At 43.5% G+C, this 24,930-nt stretch overlaps 1 protein-coding gene across 4 annotated transcripts in view; it reads right to left on the reverse strand.

Annotated features, from left to right (window-relative positions):
- Window positions 1-198: 198 nt before the first annotated feature.
- The window catches only part of pkn1b (protein kinase N1b), a 39,398-nt gene continuing 14,666 nt past the window's right edge, over window positions 199-24,930 (reverse strand). Inside the window, exons 1-22 of one of the 4 annotated variants that reach the window (XM_074655607.1) lie at window positions 22,934-23,141; window positions 17,417-17,717; window positions 16,849-16,994; window positions 16,600-16,720; window positions 14,750-14,895; window positions 14,023-14,236; window positions 13,646-13,840; window positions 13,451-13,560; window positions 13,192-13,335; window positions 12,067-12,142; window positions 11,279-11,408; window positions 9,511-9,601; window positions 6,889-6,980; window positions 6,395-6,467; window positions 4,985-5,076; window positions 4,653-4,829; window positions 4,415-4,477; window positions 4,263-4,339; window positions 3,864-4,006; window positions 2,305-2,412; window positions 2,005-2,085; window positions 199-1,362 (exon numbers count right to left, since the gene is read on the reverse strand). In XM_074655607.1, coding sequence (XP_074511708.1) covers window positions 1,159-1,362; window positions 2,005-2,085; window positions 2,305-2,412; window positions 3,864-4,006; window positions 4,263-4,339; window positions 4,415-4,477; window positions 4,653-4,829; window positions 4,985-5,076; window positions 6,395-6,467; window positions 6,889-6,980; window positions 9,511-9,601; window positions 11,279-11,408; window positions 12,067-12,142; window positions 13,192-13,335; window positions 13,451-13,560; window positions 13,646-13,840; window positions 14,023-14,236; window positions 14,750-14,895; window positions 16,600-16,720; window positions 16,849-16,994; window positions 17,417-17,717; window positions 22,934-23,002 — 2,853 coding nt within the window. In that variant the 5' untranslated portion in view covers window positions 23,003-23,141 and the 3' untranslated portion in view covers window positions 199-1,158. Of the gene's footprint in view, window positions 1,363-2,004; window positions 2,086-2,304; window positions 2,413-3,863; window positions 4,007-4,262; window positions 4,340-4,414; window positions 4,478-4,652; window positions 4,830-4,984; window positions 5,077-6,394; window positions 6,468-6,888; window positions 6,981-9,510; window positions 9,602-11,278; window positions 11,409-12,066; window positions 12,143-13,191; window positions 13,336-13,450; window positions 13,561-13,645; window positions 13,841-14,022; window positions 14,237-14,749; window positions 14,896-16,599; window positions 16,721-16,848; window positions 16,995-17,416; window positions 17,718-20,550; window positions 20,581-21,463; window positions 21,789-22,933; window positions 23,142-24,930 lie in introns of those variants that run through there. The other 3 variants (XM_074655606.1, XM_074655609.1, XM_074655608.1) reach the window with 3 other exon arrangements.

Consider the following 24,930-nt stretch of genomic DNA (forward strand, 5'->3'; position numbering starts at 1 on the left):
AAGACAGAGGATCACCAAAGTCAGCACACTTCATCCTCTGGGGATCAGGGATGGGTCTGTACAAGATTTCATGGTAATCCATCATGTAGTTGTTGAGATATAATGAGCGTTTAGAGTTATAGTGAGCTCAAAATTACCCTTTTCCTCAAAACGTACTGATCAACTGAAAGGAAAAATAAATGGATCAATGCTCCTGTGTTGGGTTCACATCTTTACTGAGTCACAGTTCCAACATATTTCACCAGCAAATGACAAAGGAGGATACACAAGATGTAGGGGGACAAAAAAAAACTATAAATCACAAAAAGAACAAAATTTGTAAAAGCTTTTTGTCATTGAAAAATGATTGTAGTTAAAAATCTGTGTTGTACCGAAAGACAGTGGGAAGAGAAGACGACGAAGAGGTGTCCTATGTAAGACTGAGCACGGACGCACAAAAACAGCACATGGCTCCCCTCCCTCTCTGGTAAAACCCAACACTTGCTCTGCTTTTTTGTGACACAATCAACAGGCAGCAGCTCTGAATGTTCTCCTTCCTCTGGCTCCCCCATGTGTTCATGTACAGGTGGTGCATGATTGCAGCTGATGTGGATACATTCATGACTGAGGCAGGGACACCGTACACAACGAAACACACACTTAGCAGCAACGAACAGCAGAGATAAAGGGACGAGAGACGAGAGCAAGTGCAGGAAGGAAAGAGACAAACTGCTTCCTGTCAGAATAATCACCTTTGACTGTGATTTATAGGCTCTCTGAGCATTTCAGTGATTCTTTTTTTAGGCCCGACTGTGTTTGACCTTCCATTTGTTACATAATCTGGATTATCTTCATCACCACATCCTCCTCCTCTAAAAGCCACGCAGTGTCACGGATCTGCAGACATCTAAGGTCAGTAGATCCGTGACACTTGCGAATGTGTGCGACGCGCGATCGGACTCCACCGGTACCCGTTCACACACGCTCGGCCCAGCCAGTGCTTCATCCCATCACAAACAGACAGACAGAGAGAAAGAGGACAGACTAAGAGCGATCCTCGCCTCTCATCACCATCAAGTTCCTCTCTCCCGTCGCGGGACAGATCAGCCTTCACGTCTCAGTCTCCTCTCAGAGTCTGTGGCTGGCAGTGGGCAGCTAATGACCGCGTGACCCCTGACCCTAGCAGAGGTCGGAGACGTAGTCAAAATCCTTGAAGTGGTCCTGTTCCTTGCGGGAGAGGGTGCGGCGCTCGCGGGGCGGCGTGAGGGCGGGAGCCTCGGCCGTGAACTCCACGTCAAAGTTGCTGACGTCTTCATTTCCTACGATGGTCGGCACGAACGGGGGCGGGGCCTTCCTCTGAAGAAGAGCCTCCCAGTCCATACCCTAAACAACATTTACATTTAGTTGCTCATCGAGACGAGATCAGTAACATTATGGCTGCGGTCGAAATGTAAAAAAATGACGTCCTGATGTCTTTTCCTAACCATTTTTACTTGACCTTGGTGGAAAACGTCATGAGGTCAAGGAAAGATGTGAAGGAGAACTCATAGGGACTTAGGAAAAGACAACCGCGGTGTTAAGAGAATCCGACTGCACTGACACTATAGGGTCTGTATGATGCGACGGCGGCGGATGTTATGACGCAGGTCTGCCGTGGTGAAACTACAATCTTCCGAAGATGGACTTCAAAAGGCACATGTTCGCCCCGCGTGCTCTTAAATAGCTCTTTTAATGACAGACTGTTTCAGCTGCGGTGTGTGAAAGAGAGATAACACATGTCCTTCTGCTGTAACACTTTACATGAACATATAAAAAACAATTATCTAACCTAACGTGGACAACCGGTGAAAAATATTACTTAATTAACAAGGTTGGAATTAATATATAAAAAGGAATATATGATAAATATTGAGTTAATTGTTCCAGTTATGGTGAAGGGGTAGGACTGTACTTCTTCCGTTAGGAACCTTCCTCAGCAAAAAAGACTTTTCGACCGCAGCCCATGATTAAAAACCAGACACTCACCCTAAAGAACGGTTGTTTTTTGACATCTTCGGCGTCCTTTTCTCCAGAGCCAAGACGTCTTTCGGGATTCCTCCTCAACAACTAGCAACCAAGAAACAACAGACGGTAACAACACTCCATCATTTATACAGTAGTCTTTGTTGCCTAAGTGACAAGTGACTTACAATGTGCTTAAATTTGCATATTTTCAACATTACAAGCAGAACAAGAAAAAAGGTCGACTAAAATAGAGGGTTTAAGTTAATCAGGAGCAGGAAGGGACAGGAGAATTATCTGGAGTGTCAGTGAGCGGAGTCTCACCCGTCTCATGATGCCGATGGCTTCGGTGGAGAGGAAGCGAGGGTAGCGCACTTCATCGTTCACTATGCTGTCGAAAACCTCCTCTTCATCGTCACCTGGGAACGGAGACTGAAAGAAACCAACGCACATTAGTTTGGAATGCATCACAAATTATACCTCCATGAAATCTGTCTCTAACAGACTGGACTTAAAATGCCAAATATCACAAGTCTTTCAAATATTTATTCCCCCCATCTGACACTCTGTCCATCCATCTGGACCTCAAGTGGTGGAATGAACTCCTCTTTGCAGTACACCACAACTAGACATGCTAGCACTTACTAACTCACTTGATTCATTTCTTTAAAGGTTCTCTATATGATATCTAGAGCATTAATATAGCATCAAACAACTATTGTCTTTGTAAAGATATAGAGGAGTAATGTCTACCTGAGCAGAGAATGAAGACTCTCCCTCTGTGTGTGTTGTAATCAGAACTGTAATCAGGTCGCACGTGCCTTTTATTGCATGTTTGTGCATGTGAGCGTGCCCCACTGGCTAGCTCATGGCTGCCGCTCTGCACTGCTCTCATACGGCGGTTACAGCTGATAACTGCTGATTATAACCGAAAACCGTCCCGACCGACAGCGCCGTTGCAGAAGCGCAGTGCCCAACCCACGGTTTCCCCTCAGGTAAACACTGTTAGCTGAGAGCGCCGGCTCAGCTGTCGCCATTTTATAGTATCACATATCATTTGAATATTAACTAGGATATATCCTGGTAGAGTTACTGTAAGACTATCAGTCCGTCTCTCACTAGTTGTATTATTAGAGCCAGTGTTTCTGTAATTAAGACAATATTTCCCATAAAGCCCTCTGCTTCCAGGTCCATAGAGGAGGCTCTCCACCTTCCCTTACCAGATATTTTCCCACATCTTTGTTTTCTTTTTCTCTAACAGAATAAATGAACATGTTCAGAAGATTTTCCATCTAGCAGCTGTTAACTCTACTTTTCACTCTAAAGACATTGGGCCCTATGTTCCTGAATCTCTCACTGAAGATCAATAGATCACATCCTGTTTTGAGACAGAAAGCAACTTCCCTTTCTGCCTTGAAGGAACAGTTTGATATTTGGGGAAATTCACCTTTTTGAAGAGAGTCAGTCAGATGAGAAGATCGATAACACTCTCTAATCTGTCCGGTAAATATAAAGCTACCACCAGCAGCCAGGCTAGCAGTTTCCCTGTGATTCCAGTCTTTGTGCTAAGCTAAGCTAACCACCTGCTGGCTGTAGTTTTATATTTACTGTACAGACATGAGTGGTCTCGATCTTCACATCTAATTCTTTGCAAGAAAGTGAATAAGCGTATTGCCCAACATGGCAAACTATTTCTTTACATTAATCCGGGAGAAGTCCAAAATCTAGGCATGCAGAGGTATCCAAACATCTCGTCAGTGATCTTGTTTGTTTACAGTAATTACACTCATCATGTCTGAAGACGCAGATTAAGATGATTTCAGCATCTTTGATAGATGCAATAATAGTAATTTAAAAAAACTACTCCAACTCTGTATTCTTACCTCACCGACCAACATCTCATAGACGAGCACCCCGAGCCCCCACCAGTCCACTGCTCTGGTGTACGATGTGTCTGTCAGCACCTCCGGGGCCAGAAACTCAGGGGTCCCACAGAACGTACTGGTCCGGTCCCCATAACCCATGCCTTAAAGAGGAAGAAGGAAGTGAGAGGGTAGAGTAGATTTAACGGGTGAAGACAGAGAAATATTGACTGTGGAAGTGATGAGAGACACATCGATGCTTGTGAAATAAATTATGTAAAGTAAGAAAGTCAATTTCCCTAAATGTATGGAACTTTTCCTCATCAGTAGGGCCCTATGATTTTGTGGAAAACACGGAATTTGGGAAAAAAGGGCTCTAAATCTGGTGTTGTAGAGACCTGGTACGATAAAGACACTCACCTTCTTTACAGAGCCCAAAGTCTGCTATCTTCACAAAACCCTCTGTGTCGAGCAGCAGGTTGTCCAATTTAAGATCCCTGACAAAGAAAAGGAAAGTGGATTTATGCCCAATATGAAGGGAGTATGTATGCCTCCAGTATCCAAGTACTCACCGGTACACAATCTTATGGTCATGAAGGAACTGCAGACCCAAGACCACACAAGCTGAGTAGAACCTGTCGGATAAACAACGGACAGAAAGACAGAAATGAACATATATACTACTACATATTGATGCTTCATGCATTAATGGCTGCACAGACGTAGACACGTAGAATACGGAGCTTTTCCAGAAGGCACACTCATCCTGTTTCTCCTCTTTAACACACACACACACACAGCAGAACTCACACAGCGCGTGGCTCAGTGAAGACGTCGGCATGTATGTGCATCATGAGGTCTCCTCCTGCCGTGTACTCCATGACAAAACACACATGTTCTGGCGTCTGGAAACATGCAAACAGGTTGACGAGGAAGGGGTGGTGGGAGCCGTTGACGGTCTCAAAGATCCGCTTCTCACACATCAGACTGGAAACAGACGGGAGGCGAGGGGGGTGGGCGTATGAGACATGAGATATGAGTCATTACTGTACGAGGTGTAATTATGAGGTGAATGAGCTTTGTCGTGTAGCTGAGACTTTGGTTGGGGTCACCGACTGCTGTGTCGTAAGAAATACGGTTACCTTTCCACTTCGTCCCTCGCTACGATGTCTCCCTTCTTCAGGGCTTTGATGGCGTACAGGCTGCTGGTCTTTTTGTACTCTGACAGCAACACCTGGAGAGATTTAGACTTGTGTTATTGTCAACAAATCTCAATAACAGACCAAATCCATCTCTCAATACTTTGGGACTTCCCTACCCTGTCTGCGTCACTCAACCCCAGGCCTATTTGTTCCTACTGAAGATGTAAATCTTTAAAAACAGGTCACAAATACATAGTTTCCACTATGTTCACCAGCTTTGTCTGCTGTTTGGTGCTGAGCAGGTGGTGTACAGGGGGTTTATCAGAGCAGTGAATCAAAACCAGGGCTGTCAAAATTGGCCAAAAATGACGTTCGTTCTAAAAAACACATAGTTTTGAACTATATTCAAATATCTATTTTTGCGCATTATGTCCATGACACCGTGTCCTAACTGGCCGCAAGCGACGCAGCACTGCACAGCATGCTGTTTTGAGCTGAACCTTTGTCAAAGCCCTGTTTCTATTTATTCCTGCTCGCTTTGAAAGAGCCACAATGGACGAGGAACGGCTGATTCATACAAAAACCTAAATAAGGAGGCAGCTGGCTGGAGGGAGATCACCTGAACGTTTCCTACTTGCTGTTGGCTATATTGTATAACGTCATTTCCAGTAAATATCACATTATTAAACGTGTTTTCTGTTTAAAAAATACAAACGTTGGAATATAGCAAATACTACTCATCCATCTTTCAAGAGGTTAAGGATACGTCTTATCTCGAGTGCACAGCTGATAGGTACGTGGTTTGTTTACATGACATAACGTAAAGCGTCCTGTTAGGACTCTGTGTCAATCTCTCTGCGGCTGAGTTCTCTGCCATCATTATGGTTGTTGTTGATTTATTCCTTGTTCAGCTTGACCTAACGTTACATTTCATTTTCAATCGATAAAAGTGACGCTCTCTGGGTTTCACCGGCAATGTCAATGTTTTTTTTAACTGTTGTTTTTGTCATGAACACTTTCACACAGAACGTGAATATTACGTGGCAAAAAAGCAACACTTTTTTTTAATGGAACAAGGTCAATCTGTCTGAGCTTTCACAACGCGACTAAAGGCATCAACCAATCAAGTTGAGCGGAACGGGTTGAGTTGTGCCTATAGTTACGAAAAAACAACACAGAGGCTCCGTACTTCGAACCAAAGCGGGCAAACTGTATTACTCCTTTCAACCTGGACAAAGGCAGCGCAGATCACATCAACTCCTTCAGTTCTTGCCTTTTACATAAAATCCCTACAAATATAATATTGGCAGGCGAGTATTTCACATTTCTGTGTCATTTATACGTCATGCTCCCGGTGTGTAAAAGTCGTAAGTTTTGTTCATCCTATGAGGAAAAATAAAGGTCGACTACCTTCCCAAAGTGGCCCCTGCCGAGCACTGCTATCAGTTTGAAGTCCTGAAGGCAAAGAGGGCCTTTGCTTGATCTGAGAGAGAGAGATTATAAAAGGATTATAAACTGCATGCAACATAACATGCTGTAACATGCTGTCATACAGTATTTAAATGTGCCTCATACGCTCAACAACACTACATGTCAAACCTCCATATGTTGTGTTTTGCTATGAAAAAAGCTAATACTGTTCAGTATGTGACTCTTAAAATGTTTATTCTGTGTTTCCAGCACAGCCAAGTATTTCATATTCTGTAATCCACATGAATGATGACTTGGCTTTACTACCACGTGTTAAAAAAACGAGGTTACAGCACAGGACCATATTGTGTGTGGGTGTGTGTTTCTGGTGTCAAGCTGTGTTGGCTGTAATGCAGAAAGATATGCTCAGGTGTGGTTTCTGTGTGTGTGTGTGTGTGTGTGTGTTAGTGTGTGTGTGTGTATTGTGTTTGCACCTGCGTAAAGAGTTCTGGGACTGAGATCTGGTTGGCTGCTCGTGAGCAGGAACATCCGGCGTGGACGGGGGCTCAATGACTGGCGTCTGTTCCTGTGAAACACCACAGAGATGAAGACGGAGGGAACAAATGAGTGTATGTAGAGGGAAAACGACAAATAGGGAGTAATGGAAAACGAGGGAGAAATGAGGACAAAATGACCGCTGACATCTGTAACGACCTTCAGTCAGACAAACAGACAGACAGACAGACATTGAAGCTCATCATGACCGGTTGCCAGATCCCCTGCTGGCTGACAGCCTCCCTCCACCCCTCTTCCTGTCCACTCCACTCCTTGCTCACTACTAATTAGTTCTCTAAAAAAAAAAAACATCAGAGTAATTAATCCCTTAATACTTCAACCCCGTTGAACACACCATCTGCCACAGGCCCTCTACTCCTCTGACTCTCTCTGGGCTCATCTCAGTCCGTGTGTCTGCCGCTCTGGTCTCTAAAATTAAAATTTGCTTTATTGTTGTGATCATAACTATAAGCACTGTAGAGCTAAAGCATGTTGCAAAGGGGTCTACAATGAATGTGTAGTAATTCAGGATGTAATAATTGGATGATAAATGATATATATGATAAAATTAGATTTAATATCTCTTACTTTAAGTCATTTTAATATAATTATACAATATTAATTCAACATTTTTGAAGGTTACTTTTGGAGTTCCTCCTGGCTCAGTGTTGGGCCCATTATTGTTTATTTTGTACATAAGTTGAATGTGTAAGGTTTCCAAAACTTTATTTTGTCATCATAAACATTTGAAACAACTTTTGGATATTTTGGAAAAGTAATTCAAACTTCTTAAGTATTTAAGCAAGACTAAATGCATCATCTTTGGTAAGATAAGTGAGGTTGAAGTAAGATAAGTGAGGTTGAAAGAGGAAGAGAGTCTGAAATCTAATTTTGGGGGGTAATTATAGATAATAAATCAAAATCATGTCAAAGCAAAAATGTCAACATCTTTGTGTTAAATTTAGGACATCTTAAATCAAGCTTCATTATACACTTTGTGTTACCCACTTATTATTCCATACATTACTTACTGTGTGGAAGTATATAGGGGTAAAGGGAAACACATATAAAAGAAATACAAATCCATTTTTTACTTTAAAGAGATCTTATGGGGCCGTTCACATGCCGAGTCTGAAAACACCAGCTGTCCCCCTTTCACCCTTTTATCTAAGGTGCGTCAGAGGTTGCGCTCCTGTCGCGCTACTAAGCGTTACTAAGCAACCAAAACCTACGTGCTGCGATGACGATGAAGTTTGAGTAATTTAGCAGTAAAAGCCTCACTGACTAAACTAAACAAAGTCAAAACAAAGATTAATGGATTTCTAGCAACGTAAATCCCTCACAGTAGCTTGACTGCTCGATGTGTCAAGTTGGCTGACCTTTCAACCGGATGATGTGACGTTCTTGGACGGACACGGTGAAGCAAGTAATAGTCTGTGAGACAGATGTAAAGCTCTGGGTAGCCCTGCACTAAAACTATCAACTTGTCCTCCATATATTTACAATAGACTGATAGAATGATTGTTATTCCTCGTCATGACATGACGTTCACCCTGCAGCGTTCAAAAAGGTGAATTATTTTTTATCTTGGAATGCAGCCGAGGCGCCCTGGAAAATAGGCGCCTGCCGCGCTTCTACATTGACAACAATGGATTTGAGCGCGTAAAAAACGCGGCATGTGAACAGCCCCTAAGAATTGTAAACAAAACTAAGTATCAAGAACCCTCTATTAAATAAAAAAGGCTCTAAAATTCAGAGATACGGTAAATTATATATAACCAAAAAGTAGTTTTAAATGAGAGAAAGTTAATATAATTTGAAAGGAATATGCGCGTGCAAGAAACAAAGGGTCAGGACTAACGTAATGAAAAAAATAATTGTAGCGAGGAACTGAAAATGCACATAATGTAATAAATAATCTAAAATAATCTAATAGACAAATATGCCAAAATGCCATTCTGATAATACTTTTTTATTAGTATGGTGCAGTACTGTGTAAAGGTTTGTCTGATGTTACTTTTAACGTCAAATACGTTGTGTTTTGTAAAAAGGTTAGGGGCTATAAAATGTAGCTTCTCCCAATACCTTTTGGGCTGGTAGAATAAACATTTTGTATTTAGTATCCTGCTTCGTTGGGAGTAACTGTTATTTTTTTGTTGTCTTGTTTTTTCCTCTCTTAAGATTTCCACTTCCCCTCTTCTTTCTCTCTCTCTACAGTAATTCCTCTCCTCTCCAGTCCTCTCTCCAACATGATCGCTCTCTGCAGTTTGTGTTCTTCACACTGGGAAACTAACGCGGATTTGGCCTCGATCAAATTAAAGCTTCCCTCCATCCAATTATGTCTCATTAAAGCTGTCTCCCTTTTCTTTAATCATTCATCCTCCCCTCGCTACGCCGGTCTTAGATTTCACTGCAGCGCGCAGTGCAGCGGTCTATGACTAGAGCACTGTTTCCAAGCCAAAGGCTGCAGGTAGGAAGTGAGCAAAATAGTAACATGATAGTGTAAAGATGTCCATCTTTCCCCCGTCTGGAAATCCTCTGTCTGCCTCCTTCTCACTCACCAAGGGAGCGGGTGAGTCCACCACATCTCTCCTGATTTCAGCTTTGGGAGGAGAGTCGCTGCCCAGATTCAGCTTCTCCACAGAGATTTCTCTGCACACACACACACACACACACACACAAAAACAAAGCAGATTTTCTGTTACAGAGGCCCGTTGCTGAAACTATGACTCAACGCTGTGGAGGAAGACTAATGTGTGAAAAAAGGAAGTGAATTCTTCATGAACAATAAGCTCTATTGCATGAGTACTTTGCCCAGGTTTTAAAAGCTAAAGGCAACTTGATTTGATTTCAGATATTTAGACAATTGAATCAACTTTTCAAAAAAACAGGTTGCTACTAAACTGGTTCATCCTTTAAGGTTGTGGGCTTCATTCATGAGTTTCATTGATTTAATGACAAAAATGAACGCATGTAAACCTGAAACTAACTTGTCTCTTAAAGAGGACCTATTATGCTTTTGTGCATTTTCCCCTTTCCTTCAGTGTGTCCTATAGTGTTTTGTGCATGTAAAACTCTGCAAAGTTACAATGCCCAAAGTCCACACCAAAGGGAGTTCCTCTCCTCCACAGAAACACTGCTCCTGAACTGCCTGAAACGCCTTGATTGAAGTCCTGCCTTTTCTTCCGTAACGTGGTGATGTCACCAAGTAACACATTTGCATAATACCTGCCTAGCGGCTAGTTTGGCACGCCCTCAAACAAAGCTAGTTAGAGTGGAGCTGGAGCGCAGTCCGAAGAGTTTGGTTCAGTTGACCAATTCCAACAGAGTGGGTCAGCTGACCAATCAGAGCAGACTGGGCTTTTCAGGAGGGCGGATGTCAAAAGCTCAAACAGAGTGTTTCAGTCAGAGGGTGAAAAGAGGTGCTGTAGCACAGCCGGTGTGAGAAAAATAAAGTGTTTTTTGAACATTAAAGCGTGTGAACATGTTCTAGTAGAAACCTTAAATACAAGTAAGCACCTGAAAATGAGCATAATAGCTCCTTTAATTTATCTTCAGTGAATTATGCAAAAAAGTAATAGCACAGATAAAAAAAATTACACTTCATTGAAGCCAAATTACAGACATTATTCACCAGTATTTGATCAAAACTGGTCAAAATATTGATTAATTATATTTTTATCATAAAATTGATCTTTTAGACACTAAATGGCTAAAAAAAGAGGCATTTGAAGATAACAACGTTGAGCACCAAACTTGAGAGTGTGCTGCTGTGGTTCATTTCTGCACTCTGTGATTCAGATGAGACTCATTTACCAACTAAATGCCTCATTTCACACCAGAAAATTGTGCCTGAATCTATATTTTAAAATACTTAAATATATTTAAAAACTAAACTAAAATTACGGCCTCGCGGTTGTTTACCTCTGCCAACCAGTGAAGTTGCAGTTTACATCCATGTTTGTCCAAAATGTCATCACTTCATCATTTTATCCTATTAGACATTTATGTGAAATTGTCGTAATGAACATATGAATTCTTGAGTTATGGCCAAAAACATGTTTTGTGAGGTCACAGTGACCTTGATCTTTGAACTCCAAAATCGAATCAGTTCATCCTTGAGTCCAAGTGAACGTTTGTGCCAGACGTAATACAATTCTCTCCAGGAGTTCCTGAGATATTGCTTTCAGGAGAGTAGGATGGACATGAGGTCACAGTGACCTTGACCTTTGACCACCAAAATCGAATCAGTTCATCCGGCTTTAAAAAATAACTGAAAGCTTTTTTAAGCTCTTTTTTTGCAGAGTAGCAGACATACTGGTTACATACCCTGTGCTGTGTGTGAGTGTGTTGCTCGTGAAACTGGGAGAGTTGCTTCCACTGGGGATGGCGTTCCTCAGCAGGCGGACCCAGGTAGCGATGTCCACATTCATCTGACGAGCACGCAGGAAGGCTTTACCTGAAACACACAGAGTGGTACAGAACTCGATAAATGAATGAAACACTACGTCTCATTACTGTCTTTAATTAGGAAGAGGAAGTAAAGAGTATCCGTTCATGCGAACTTCAGCATCTGATGGAGTGATGTCTCCTGTAGCTTTAATGAGATGAGACAGCTGAGCTTGCATTTCCTGTATAGGTTTATAATCCCAGTTCCAGAAAATACCACAAGCTGTATCACTTTATCTGCAGCAGTAGATAAAGTGGCTTGTAACTCTTTAAACAAGGCAGGCACCACTTACTTGTTGGGTAAGTGGTGGTTAAACAACTCTCTTTAGGTTATTGTTCAATTATCAGAGGCCCAACAGGATGGAAATAAATCAATCTCAAACAAAAAAACAAGAACAAAAAGTAACGATGACATATATCATCATCATGAAACACATAAACATGTCTACCGGCTGCAGAAAAATGTAATAAATAAAAAAACTAAATATAATTATTATTGCGGGGAGCTGCACTTCGTCGCTGCCTGGTGTGTTTCTGGCGTCATGGCTCTTGAAACAAATTCACCAGCGTAAAGTCAAACTTTATATTTTGAGGTTTTTATTTCTTGTATGAGTGAAGGGATACTCTATATTTCAGTTCGGTGGATGTTTATGTACACTTGAACCTACCGTGCTGTTTAGAGAAGACTTTCTTCTGCCTCTGGAGTCTTCGGCCTCTCTCTATTACAGGGTTGAAGAAAATCACCTAAAATAAAAACAATATGTTAAAGCAACAAACTGCATCGACAGTTATGAGGGGTGGAAGTAACAGAAATGAATGGAGTTGATGAAAATGCATGTGAATTGAAAAATGGAGCAATACATTATCAAGTGATTTATTTGGTTAATTGAAAGCTGATTTGATTGAAACAGTCGTGTCAATTCATTTTTGTTACTTCCAGCCCTCATCTACAGTAAGTGTATATCTGAGGTCAAAAAAGACCTACTGTCTCTTTGTAGTACCTGTGTATGTTAGTGTGTCTCATGCAAAAACAGGCCATAAGGAGCTGTGTAGGCTAATATGTATGACATTTGACCTGTCACATGTTTATACAGTTGATGAATGCAGTTCACGTTGGGTTTAGGGATGCTAATTTTACATTTTTCTTTTACCGATAACCGACCCGTGTTAACCGATTATTAACCGTTAACCGACAAGATTAGTGCGTCGCATGCAGCGGTGCGTCAGCTGCAGTGTATGAACACAGCAGACAACTGAGTCCACAGTTCACCCGTCCGGGAGCGTTACTGTAGCAGCCACGGTGCTGCGTTCACTGTCGTGGACACATGCAGCCACTTTACTGCACATTGTTTGCTACGGTTGTCAGCTATGTGTCTGCCTGGCGTAACGCTACTCTGCCAGCCCGGCGTAACTTTAGTGAGTGTCCGACAGACTGTGTGTGTGTGGCGGCGGTGAGTGTGGGGTTGTAGGTGGCGTTATAGCTGTGAATGTAGCTGTAGCAGTGTGTGTACAGTTTATTTGTCGGTGAATAAATGCTACAACTCCTCAGGACCCGAGCCAACTTTCTGTATCCTGCGACTCCGGCTCAGACTCACTTAAGGTGGGCTGTTAAGATGGACCAGCTTTTCCCCCTTAGGTGACAAGCCGCTTCTCTCAGTTTTCATTTCTTTTCATGGATAGCATTAATCGGTTAAAATTCTTAATGTCTTTTAATGGTTAATTATTATCATCCATAGTTGGGTTATATATCCTGTGTGTGAGTGTGTGTGTGAGTGTGTGTGTGTGTCCTGTACCTCAGCCAGCAGCAGCCCCTGTGGCTCCAGTTCCAGCTGGACTCGGTGTCTTTGGTTGTCCAGGAACTCTTCCAGCTTCAGGTACTTGAGAGCGCACAGGGAGCGGTAATCTCTCCAGTACACTGCAATCTCCATCTCCCTGGACTAATCACACAAAAAAAAACACCAGGTATGCAACGTGAAGGTTTGATCGCCGGCCCATATACACAAGTTTAGGTTGAATCACACTGTAACGGGCTGAGAGTGTGCTGCGTCTTACTCTCTCCAGCTCCACAGTGAAGGTCTGGTCCCAGGCCTGCTCTCCAACTGTCTTCCAGCCTGTCTGACCCACCACTGTGTTCTCCAGCTTCAGCACTGCGCTCACCTCCGCTGCACACACACACACAGGAACTGTTTAACAGCATGTATGTAGCAGCTAAGTCCACATTATGATAACAAGAAATGACACACTTACTGGAGAGCTCCTCGTTCTTGCCGGGGATCTTAAGGCTCATGCTGCTGGTGCTGCGGCTGTAGAGGCCACTCAGTTTGAATGAGGGCCGTCCATCTCCCAGAGAGTAGGAGGGAAGAACCAACGGGGTCCCTCTGCTCCGCCCCGGGACGACCTCCAGCAGCCCCACACAGCCCAGAAGACGCACCTCAAAAGTACCTGGAAGGGAAAAAAGTCCCTTTAATAAAAATGTTCTTAATTTCTAAAGATCAGTGCTTGAAAAACAGCCATCTCTGCAGGTAAGGAAACGCATGACACAGCTCCTCTCCCCTTGAAAAGAAACAATGAACTACAACTAAATATCTAATTCAATATTCCCACAGTACAGTTTGTGTGTCTACCTGTGAGTGGCGATGGTTTGCTCATGGTGCTGTACTGGTTATGGACATAGGGGGTGCTGTGGCGGGCGCTGAAAGCCGAGGAAGAGGCCAGCACCAGCTCCTCCTTGATGAGGCAGGCCTTAGGATGATCCTCTGCGAGCTCCTGCAGCCTCTGCTCCAGAGAACACCTGAGCAGGTCCAGGCGCTGTGACGACTCGCTCAGACCACACTGAGCCTGCACACATCATTACATGTTTTCTCCTGAGTGCTTTTTTGTTTGTTTTCTTCTTCTTTTTAATTAAAAATGTATTGATCTTATTGGGTAAATTAGGTTGTTGCAGCAGCAGGAACATACAAGCACACAATTCAAATGTGCTAATATGAAACAAAAACAGAGGACGAGACAGCATAGTTCATAATAAAATGAATAATGTGTGGTATGTACTGTAAATGTTGCTTTTACTGTAATATGCTGTATATGAGGGTATAATTGGATAAATGTAACACATAATATATGTAAATATGAGTTTATGCATTTGTTAAATGGAATAAATGCATGAAATTGTGGAATTACAAAAATGTAAATATAACAACATGCGAATTTGATGAAGAAAATGTGTAAATGTAGAACATTCTATGTGCGGTGCTTCTTTGGTGTGAATGAAGCATTTATCAGAGCATAACTGATATGACAGCAGGTTGAACTAAGTATGTTTTAAACTAAGTCATCTCCTGTCGCCTCTCTGACCTCAGCCATGGCCTTCTTATCTTGGACCTTTCCTGCGCCCAGCAGTCGCAGCATGTTCTTGGCTCCCTCGGACATGGCGTGCTCCACGCGGTAGTGATGCCACAGCTCCTCCACGCGCAGCTCCACCCCAAACATGTCCGGCTTACCTGGGACACAGTAACAGGTTGGGTCAACAACGTATGAACAACAGGGTACAGCAACATTCACAGATGATGTATGCTGACCACTGGCATGGTCAGAGAATTAACTTTACGTCAGATTTGGAAACCGTTAGGTGTTCGGCAACAGATGTCAACACAGGGTTATGATGCAATATCTGTATAAAATGTAACTAATAAGTATGTTTTCTTTAGTCACCTGATAAGAATCGTTGTGTTTTTGTTAGCTTATAATGAGCCGTTTATATCTACAAACGGAGCGGGTCCTCCTCACAGAGCCGGCCGCCATGTTTCTACAGTAGCCCAGAACGGACAAATCTAACTTTTACTGCTTGGACTCGGAGTCGATAACGTTACTTGCTCCGTCACTCCACTCAACCTCTGTTGGTCTTGAGGAGCTGCAGCATTTATTTCTGCACAAACTGCAACATCCACTGTATATTCACTAGATATTCTCAAAGCTAAACTGTCTTCTGCTCCACTAGCTCCCTTGTTCACTCACACTCCTTCGCCACTGCTCTCTCTCTGCGTTTTTACATCAGCCACCATAGTTGTCCTACAGACTTGGCTCACGTAGAAGTTTCAATCTGCAACCTCACCGCTAGATATTGCTAAACCCTACACACTGTTCCTTTAAGTTGCTATGGTGAACTTGTTAGTAAACAGTTGCCTATTTCCACATCTAGCTCTTATGGAGAAACATTCAGTTTTCAGTTGTGTTTCTGGCCACCCAACAAATGTAAGTCCAATACTCAATTTCCTTTTAGCTCCGTTTTGGTCTGCGCTAACTCCTGAGGGAAATATCTGGCTCCTAAATGCTCCACTATGTTCACTAGCTGGTTACTAACTGTGTCTGTCTTCTGTTTGGTGCTGAGCAGGTAGTGTATAGTGGGTTTATACAGATTTTTCTTTAAAACAGCTGCCTGTTGTGGCTGAAAACAACACTGATGAGAGCTGTGAGAAGGAACCAAAACATTAAAGTTATGGGCCAGAAAATCTAAATGATGAGCTTAAAAGTGCAGTAAAGCTCCATAGAGTTAAGGGGATCTGCAAAGTTGGGTGATAATTCTCTGTGGGTTTGTCACTACGAGCGACACCTTTCAGTAATATGATCCCTTGTTAATATAAAAGTATTAATCCTAGCAGCTTTAAGAGCAAAGGGCTGAAGAGAGAGCACATAGAGAAAAACAAAGGAGTGAAAACAAACTCCCATTAGAGACTTGCGCCCAAAATCAGTCAGGAACACTGTTGCTCTTTCTGCTGCTCTGAGCTTTGTTTCCTTCCCTGCTTATTCTCTCTTTCATCTCCGACTCCTTCCTTCACTCTGTCGTCATCTCTGACTCAGTCCTTTCAGTCTCGCTCCCTTCCTGGCTCCCTGCATCTGTCCTGCCTCGTCTCTAACCTCTGTTAAATGAGGCATGGCTTTTAGTTGTTGGGCAACATCAAGGGGGATGCAGGAACATCAATAAGGCTCTAACCCGAGAGAGCGAGAGGGCTGTAATGGACTATGTGTGTGTGTGTGTGTGTTTGCCTGGAAGACTGTACACTGTGAGGTTCTGAAGCAAGAATTGATCCATTACCACCCGCATCATAAAATATGCAGTGTGTATAAGCTTTATCAGAGTGACAGGTGGGATGAAAGAGGAATTGAAAGATGGGAGTAGGGATAAAAACAAAAAGCATGATAGGTACATTGGTTGTCCTCCGACTGCTCCGTGGCCTGCATGGCCTTTCGGACCTGCATGCGGATGATGTCGATCTTCGTCTTGCTGTCCTGCAGCATCTGCTGAGCCGACTGGAGAAGCTTCTTGTCCTGTGGAGGGACAGAAAACACAAGAGGAGATCAGGGACAGAGTAAAGGAGCACAGACTAAATATTAATGGATATTAAAGTGAAAGCAGTGAGTAAGAGTTATGGCTGACGGTTGAGCCAGATGAATACCTTGGTACCTCCATTGGCATAGATTGGAATCATGTTCTCTGCTCCCTGTTTGACCTTCAGCTCAATGTTTAGCTGCCGCTCCAAAGCTGCGATGCGGTGCTGGTTGGCTGACGTCCGATTGAGTGAGCCCGGAGACTTGGGGGTATCTGGGCAAGAAAAGTGGTTGGATGTTAAGAGGTCAGGTTACGATTGGTTGTTAAACATCATCATTGTCTTCTGGTACTGTAGCACATAAAGTAGTAAAGACCAGTGATGTTTAAGCCCATAAACAACTACTAATGTCTACTGCCTAACGGGCAGGGGGAAATAAATTGATTCACCTTTGTATCAAGATTTTTATTTACGATTTTGTAATTGATTTTTTTAATGCCTGAATCGATATATCTGCTTCATTTGAGTCTATGTGTAAGTAAAAGGAAGTTACCGCTTTTATTGTATCATATCCGTTTCAAGAAAAACAAAGCCGAAATGAGCCGAAGCGAGAAAGCAGAATGGTGAAGAATTAAGCAGACAACTGGCACATCCCACAGTGGCACAGAAGCTTATAAACCACTTCTGGATACTGTACCTTTGTTGTCATCAGGGCCCTTGACCACAATGTGTGCGTCCAGCTCCTGCAGCTGATCTTGGAGGGACTCCAGCTTGCGCTTGAAGCTGCGGATCTGCGAGTCCACCTGTTGGGCATTCCTCTTGTCGGTGGTGGCCCTGCGCAGATTCTCCGCGCCCTCCTTGATCTTCAGCTCCTTCCGGATCTCTCTGCGGATCCTCTCGCGGTGCTCGTCCAGCCGCTGCTGCACGCTGGAGTCTGAGAAGTCAGAGTTTTGGTCCAGGCCGAGCTGCTGGAGCACCGACAGCCCGCCTGGATCACTCTGAAGAAGGAGGAAAGGAAGAGGGTAAGATGGTTAAGGAGGTAGTGGCAGAATATGAGATAGAGGAGGTGTTGTGATGTGTGCAGAAAATAGTACAAATATGAAAAAGAGAGTTAAACTATATTTAGCAAACTGCATATGAGGGGGATTATTCAATTTGAGTTGAAAGCGAAACAGACTCAAAAAGGTGACATCTCCAGCTGAGAGCTGCTGAGCCGAGGTTACGACAGACAAAGCGGGTAACAGTCACCCCGCACAGTTCTGACGGAGTGGAGCAGTGTGGGATGAAAGGAGAGAAAAACGGCAACTCCGAGTGAATCCTCGGCTCAACATGTGAAACCTGCCGAGCCGAGATGGTGAAGCAGCATCAAAGCAGAGGCAGTGCTTTAAAGAGCTGAGTGCTCACATCAGCTCTCCTACTGATCAACACTAACCAGATTACAGCAGATTAGAACAGCATTTATACAGACTAAAATCAATCAGCGTCTTGTCTGCTTCTGGATGGGTCACAAATACACATACACACAGAGTGCACATGTATAAAAATGTAACATGGATGCGTAAAGACAATCACACAAACTTATGTATGCGGTTTTCACCCAAAAACACACAGATTATTATACGGCTATCCTAGACCAAACTAATTCTTAGTCGACTAACTCTCATACGATTTTGTCGACTAATTGATTAGTTGATTTAATCGACAGATTTGTGAGTTTCACCACAAAGAATCACACAAAAATACCGCTTTAAATCTTGCGTTTACAAGAGATGTGCTCATAGGTTTCTTGGTAATTAGTCAAAAGTCGACAAAACATCTTAGTCGACTAAGACCAAAACGACCGATTAGTTGACTAATCGACTAAGAGGGGGCAGTTCTATTTCATGAATTTTTGGTTCACGCTAACTCGATCCCCTGCTTAGTATAATGTGGAACAAAAGAGCACTGAGCTGCCTTTGACTCAGGGTGTTGACACAACAGGAATGAAAAGTAACACTGAGTGGAAAACAGTGCTAACTTTAAGACGCTAAGCTAACTAGCTTCCACTTTCTGGGTGAAATAGAAACTTAACAGCATGAAGGGTTTTCCCAGCTGTTGAATGTTGTAAAGGGACAGATGCCTTCAGTCACTAACTAACACATAACCAGCTCTATGTGGGCTTGTTGAAAAAGTGGTAAAACATCACATGTATCAACGTTCATGAGCGACACAGGGCTATGATGTTGTGGAGTCGGTAGCACACAGCTCGTCTCCTAGCAACGCCCTCAATGTCAGTCAATCCCATGAACAATGTCTACTCGAGGTCTGCAGCCACCACTTCCACAAATATGACCCCAAAAACAGTTTCATTCTGTTTCGACATATAGAAACGAATATGTGCAATAGCACAAAAATAACAATAATTCAAAATTATTTTTGAATTTAAAATTCAATTTTCATCCGTATTAAACAAATTAAAGAGGACCTATTATACTTTTGAGCTTTTTCCCTTTCCTTTAGTGTGTTATATAAATTAGTTTTTTTGTGCATGTTAAAAGTCTGCAAAGTTACAAAGTCCACGCCAAAGGGAGATACTCTCCCCCACAGAAACACTGATCCTGAACTGCTTGAAACGCCTTGATTGAAGTCCTGCCTTTTTTTCTGTAACGTGGTGATGTCACCAAGTAACACACTTTGCCTAGCGGCTAGTTTGGCACACCCTCAAACAAAGCTAGTTATGGCAGAGCTGAAGCGGAGTCTGGAAAGTTTGGTTTGGTTGACCAATCACAACAGCGGGCCAGCTGTCCAATCAGAGCAGACTGTGCTTTTCGGGGGGAGGAGGGGGTGGTGCAAGAGGTATGGAGAAAATGGAAAAATAAAGCGTTTTTTTAACATTAAAGTATATAAACATATTCTAGTAGAAACCCGAAATACAAGTATGCACCTGACAAATGAGCATAATAGGTCCTCTTTAAATCATCCATCCATCCATCCATCCATCTGCAACCGCTTATCCCGTTAGGGGTCGCGGGGGGGCTGGAGCCGATCCCAGCCGACATTGGGCGAAGGCAGGGTACACCCTGGACAGGTCGCCAGTCCATCGCAGGGCTGACATAGAGACAGACAACCATCCACACTCACACTTACGGGCAATTTAGAGTCCACAATTAACCTAACCTGCATGTCTTTGGACTGTGGGAGGAAACCGGAGTACCCGGAGAAAACCCACGCCAACACGGGAAGAACATGCAAACTCCACACAGATGGGTCCCAAGCCGGATTCGAACCTGCAACCCTCTAGCTGTGAGGCGCCAGTGCTAACCACTGCACCACCGTGCAGCCCTCTCTTTAAATCAATACAAATTAAAAAAAAAAACAAAAGTTCCAAAAAAATCTGACCTAATATTCACATAAAAGCCCAAGACAGGGGACGAAATAATGTACCTTACCATACCAACCACCACAACAACAACACCACCACCGCACTAAAGGTCTAAAAATACTGCAGGTGAGTCAACACCTCTCTGACACAGCCTTAACTGGATATAATAAGTTTTACAAAAGGAATATACTGAATGTTGCAAAGCCATTGCATCTAACAGTTGTTAATGTCCATCGCCTGCATATGTTTCAGAGAACCACGCATATTCTTCATAAACCTATTAAAAAGGGGCTTGAAAGCCTGGAGATGTCATGCATTAACTTAATGTTGTGACATTAGATCTCATCAGATCACACACACACACACACACACACACACACACACACACACACACACATTGGGACACAGAGGACTGTGCCCTCCCCTTTGCCAGAGTATAATGACGGGGTGCTCGGGGCCTTTCACTGCACCGTGCAGCCAGCCATCCAGCTTAGCAGATCTGATTACAACTTCTTAGGTCTCTGTGTCCATCCAGCTACATGCAGGCCGGGGCTACAGCTCTGCTCGCATTAAAGCCATAATCCATCTGCAACACAATACAGTACAACAGTCAGGCCAGCCAAACCACATGGCACAGGCCGAGTGCTTGCAGGATTTGAACTGCTGCTTTAATGCAATGTTATGTCATTGCACAACTCTGAAGCAATGTAATTGAGCATATTCCACAAACATGGTTGTGGAACCAAATCATGAAGAATAACACTGCAAAAATGTGTTATTGTCAAAGTGGTTGGTCTGGAAGATCCTCAGACACAACATCTTAACTTTTAAAGATGTAGAGCGATGCAATTAAATTAAATTCATAACAGAAGTTATCTCGAGACGCTCATCATATAGAGCAGGTCTAGACCGTACTCTGTAATATATCCGATATGTCAGTATACAGACACTGGCATCACTGATGAGCACACAGACATGAACATCCACATATATCCTTCTTAATGTGGCAGGCCTGAGAGGTTCTCAATGCGAGCAGCAGCAGGGGCCACACGGCCATTCAAGGCAGAAGAGAAAGCAGAGGCCACCATGAACGACAGGAAGGGAGAGTTTGTGCCATGACGCACTCCTGTTCAACACAATACAACTTTATCCCTGGTGTTTTACAACAAAGACCCTCTGGACCTCTGTAAGACAGCTCACACAGCGCGGCGAAATCACGACAACAGACAGGAATGAAAACTCACAGGTGATTCGCTGTCAGATAGGAGATGTTTTTACAGGAAGTGAACGAGGAAGCCGTCAGAAAAAGAGAAGGGTCGTAGTAATGGGTGAAAAGAAAGAAAGGCGGCCATGCTGAGGCCTGCTGCGGCCACAGTTGCCTACCAAAGACTCTGTGTCACTCTGCTCAGTGTGTACCGGGGAGTCAACCGGTTGATCCCCTGGCAGGTCCTCCAGTACGTCCTCACTGGCCATGTTTGGCCTCCTTCTGGCTTCGCTCCCAGACTGTCTCCCTGAACACACTCGGCACTCAAAGCAGCGCCAATCAGGCAACACCGAGTGCTATTCCTGCCTCCGCAAAATCCAGGATGTCCTTCCCGCCAGGAATCAAAAGCCAGTCTAAAACCGGAGCGAGTGAACGAGGCGGAGGAGAGGAAGAGAGAACAGCACAGACCGAGCCCCACCTCGCTGCTTCCTGTTCTGCTCGTTGCCAGATAGAGACCGAGGCGTCATGCACTTTGTACAGACACACGGGCACACACAGACACACACACACACACACACATTCGGGGTGGTTTTGCAAGTGAGAGAGCTCGCAGCCACTCTGCTTCCTGCTACTGGGTCTCCAAAGCTGTTGTGATAAGTTGTGGTCATGATAAATGGACTATCAGACCATGTATGTCTTTGTGTGTGCGCGTGTGCACGTGGAAGCACAATGCAGTACATGTCTGCAAACAAGTGCAGCACTATTTACATTATTTACATGCAGGTGAATTAAGAAAATAAACTGCATTGGGAGAAGAGGTCAAAGGACAAAACATTCCCACTATGAAGCACTAGAAAGACCTTCTACTGAAAGGGACTTGACATCTAAATGAGCTATAAAAAAGGAAAGGACTTCTCAGTGAGTTGTGTTATGAGCTAGCCGAACTTTCAACACATGAACACAGAGCCAACAACAGCTAAAATCTTTAAAAACGGATGATAGGATTCTGCTTTTCAACAAAAAACATGAAGTATAAATGCATTGACTTCTGTTAGGTCCTCTTGATATAACCCCACGCCATATGGAGTCAAACCGCACGCCATAGGGCAAGGGACGGACATTCGAGCCAAATCTAAATTCACAGGAGGAGCGGGACGAATAGCCGAGTCGTCACCTTCGAGACGTGAACGAGCAGAGATCGCACACCGGCGGCGCTGACCGATCGCAGATCCCCCGGGCTCGTTTCTGACGGTCCCATCGCTGTCTGACTTCTGTCCTCTTCCTGTCAGCGAGGAAACACACGCGGTCACGGGTTTATCTGACTCAGACGCTCAGCGGTGCGAGGTCACTGACCCTCCGAGCCCGCGCTGTGTGGCAGATGGCTCTCTTTTTTTGGTGCACTCTCTATCTGTCGTACCACACACACACTTACACTAAAGAGTACGCGCTCATAGACGGAGAGGGACAAACACACACACACCACGTCTAGTTCTTCTTATTCTCCCACACTGCTGCAAGGGAATAGGAAGTGAAATAACGTGAAGTCAATACATGCTAAACAAAGGCAGTTGCCATAGCACAATTTCAATAAATGACATAAATGCTATGTGTCCACTGTCCAATATCTACATTTATTACCGTATCCTTACCGAGCAGCTGTGACTCTCAGTGCCTCCTCTGTGATGTGGACAGGTGGCTGCAGAGATAGCAGGCCCCATGCATCCATACTGTCTCTCACCTTACATATAAATATGGCTGAGCTGTCCTTATTCACTCCACTGTAACCAAACTGCAAACGTCAAACCTAAAGACGAGCTGCTGTGATGCCTGTAGGACCAAACCGTCTCGCTCATTGTGTCTGTGTAGATGCAGCTACTAATACTGTGCTGACCACAGTATCAGGAACTAAGATCACATCGGTTTATACATACAGTACAGCTCTTAAAGTTACAGTCTCACCCCGTTCACCTGGTTAGGATTGACCTGGAACACACTCACTGTGTAGTTACCCTCTTCACATCCAGTTTTCTCCTTTTATTTCCCCTTAAGTAGCTTTAAGATCAGATAAATCACCTTATTTCACACTGTCTGACAGTGTCATACTGTATAATTTATATCGGAATATAATATTCATAACTATGTATTCATTAGTGTATAATCACCTGAAACTAAGAATCATTGTGTTTTTTTAGCTTAGAATGAGCCCTTCATAGTCCGCCATGTTGCTTCGCCATGTTTCTACAGCAGCCCAGAACGGACAAACCAAACACTGGCTCTAGAGAGAGCCTTTCCTATTTTTACATTACCTGAAGGCCACTGTAGTTCTCCGACACGCTTGTGAAACTGCGGCAATGTGAGACGCAGAGTGCAAAACCGCGGTACCGCCAGCTGCTGCCTGACTTCCGTTGCTCCTATAGTAGTGTTATTATGGTAAGGATGGCCTCTGAGCGAGGCGAACAGCGTTACTGTAGTTTTATGCTCACGTTATGTGGTTAATGATATTGAAATGTAAAATAAAAAAAGGAATTGAACACACAAATCTTGGCCTGTCCCTAAGGCAGCCCAGGGTGCAGCGACACCCACTCTGGAAACCATCGGTTTGTTTTTCACAAAGACCAGAGAGACAAGATTTAGAGCTGAAGCGGTTAGTTGAGTGAAATAAATAAAGCCTTCCTCTGTTTTATGTCATTGTAAACTGAATATCTTTGGGTTTTAGACCGTTGGTCAGACAAAACCAGATTTGAAGGCGTCACCTGTGGCTTTAGGGAATTGTATCAGGCACTCTGACATTTTATAGGCCAAACATTTAATCGATTAATCAAAATAATGATCGCCAGTTTAATCAATAATGAAAACAACTGTTAGTTGTAGCCCTAAAGTGATTATAAAGTACATGAACAATGTGTATTATTAGCTTACAGTTAATGGCACATCCTGTCATGCTAAAAATAGCTGTGGCAGTCTTATTCTCATCTTCATCACAGTATGTTTGGTCTGAAGACCTGTAAGCAGCAGACCTCAATCCTGCGTGACAGTTGGTTTCACACAGGTTTGTGGTCTGCTGTTTACACGTCTTCAGACCAAAATGAAACTGTCTGTCTTATTGTCTAGAATGCTATTCTAATGTCTCTTTCTCTCTGCAACCTCTTCCATCTTCCCCTGCCTGTATTTTCCTCTCTTTCCTCTGTTTCATTTTGCTCCCTCGCTCCTATTTTTCTCAGTTTTATTGCCAATCCGTCATGCCTTGTCCTGTGTCACACATCTTGGTTAGCAGGCTTGTGCCCGGTGCTGCCAGTGGGTGACAGAAAAGCCATCTCTTTGATTAAGTTTTAATGGCCCGTCAGCTCGACTTGGCTCGTCTGGGTCTATAAATAGAGATTAAGTCCATTTTGTTGGGGTAGAGGCAGCGCGGCAATTCTCCAGTTGACGGCCATTACTCTGTCATTGTATTACTCTTTCATTCACTTACTCCCCATCACCTGCATTTCACACGCAACAATAATAATGATGGGGATTGGGACCGGATTTTCAACCTAATTGTTATAACGTAGCGTTGCCAAAAATAATAGTAATTTAATAAATGTACCCTAAGCTAGATATTGCATGGAGAGATGTTTTTGTAGGGGGAGAGGGGGGGGGATTGGGA

Source organism: Sebastes fasciatus, chromosome 13, assembly GCF_043250625.1.
Source record: "Sebastes fasciatus isolate fSebFas1 chromosome 13, fSebFas1.pri, whole genome shotgun sequence".
Classification (NCBI taxonomy): Eukaryota; Metazoa; Chordata; class Actinopteri; order Perciformes; family Sebastidae; genus Sebastes; species Sebastes fasciatus.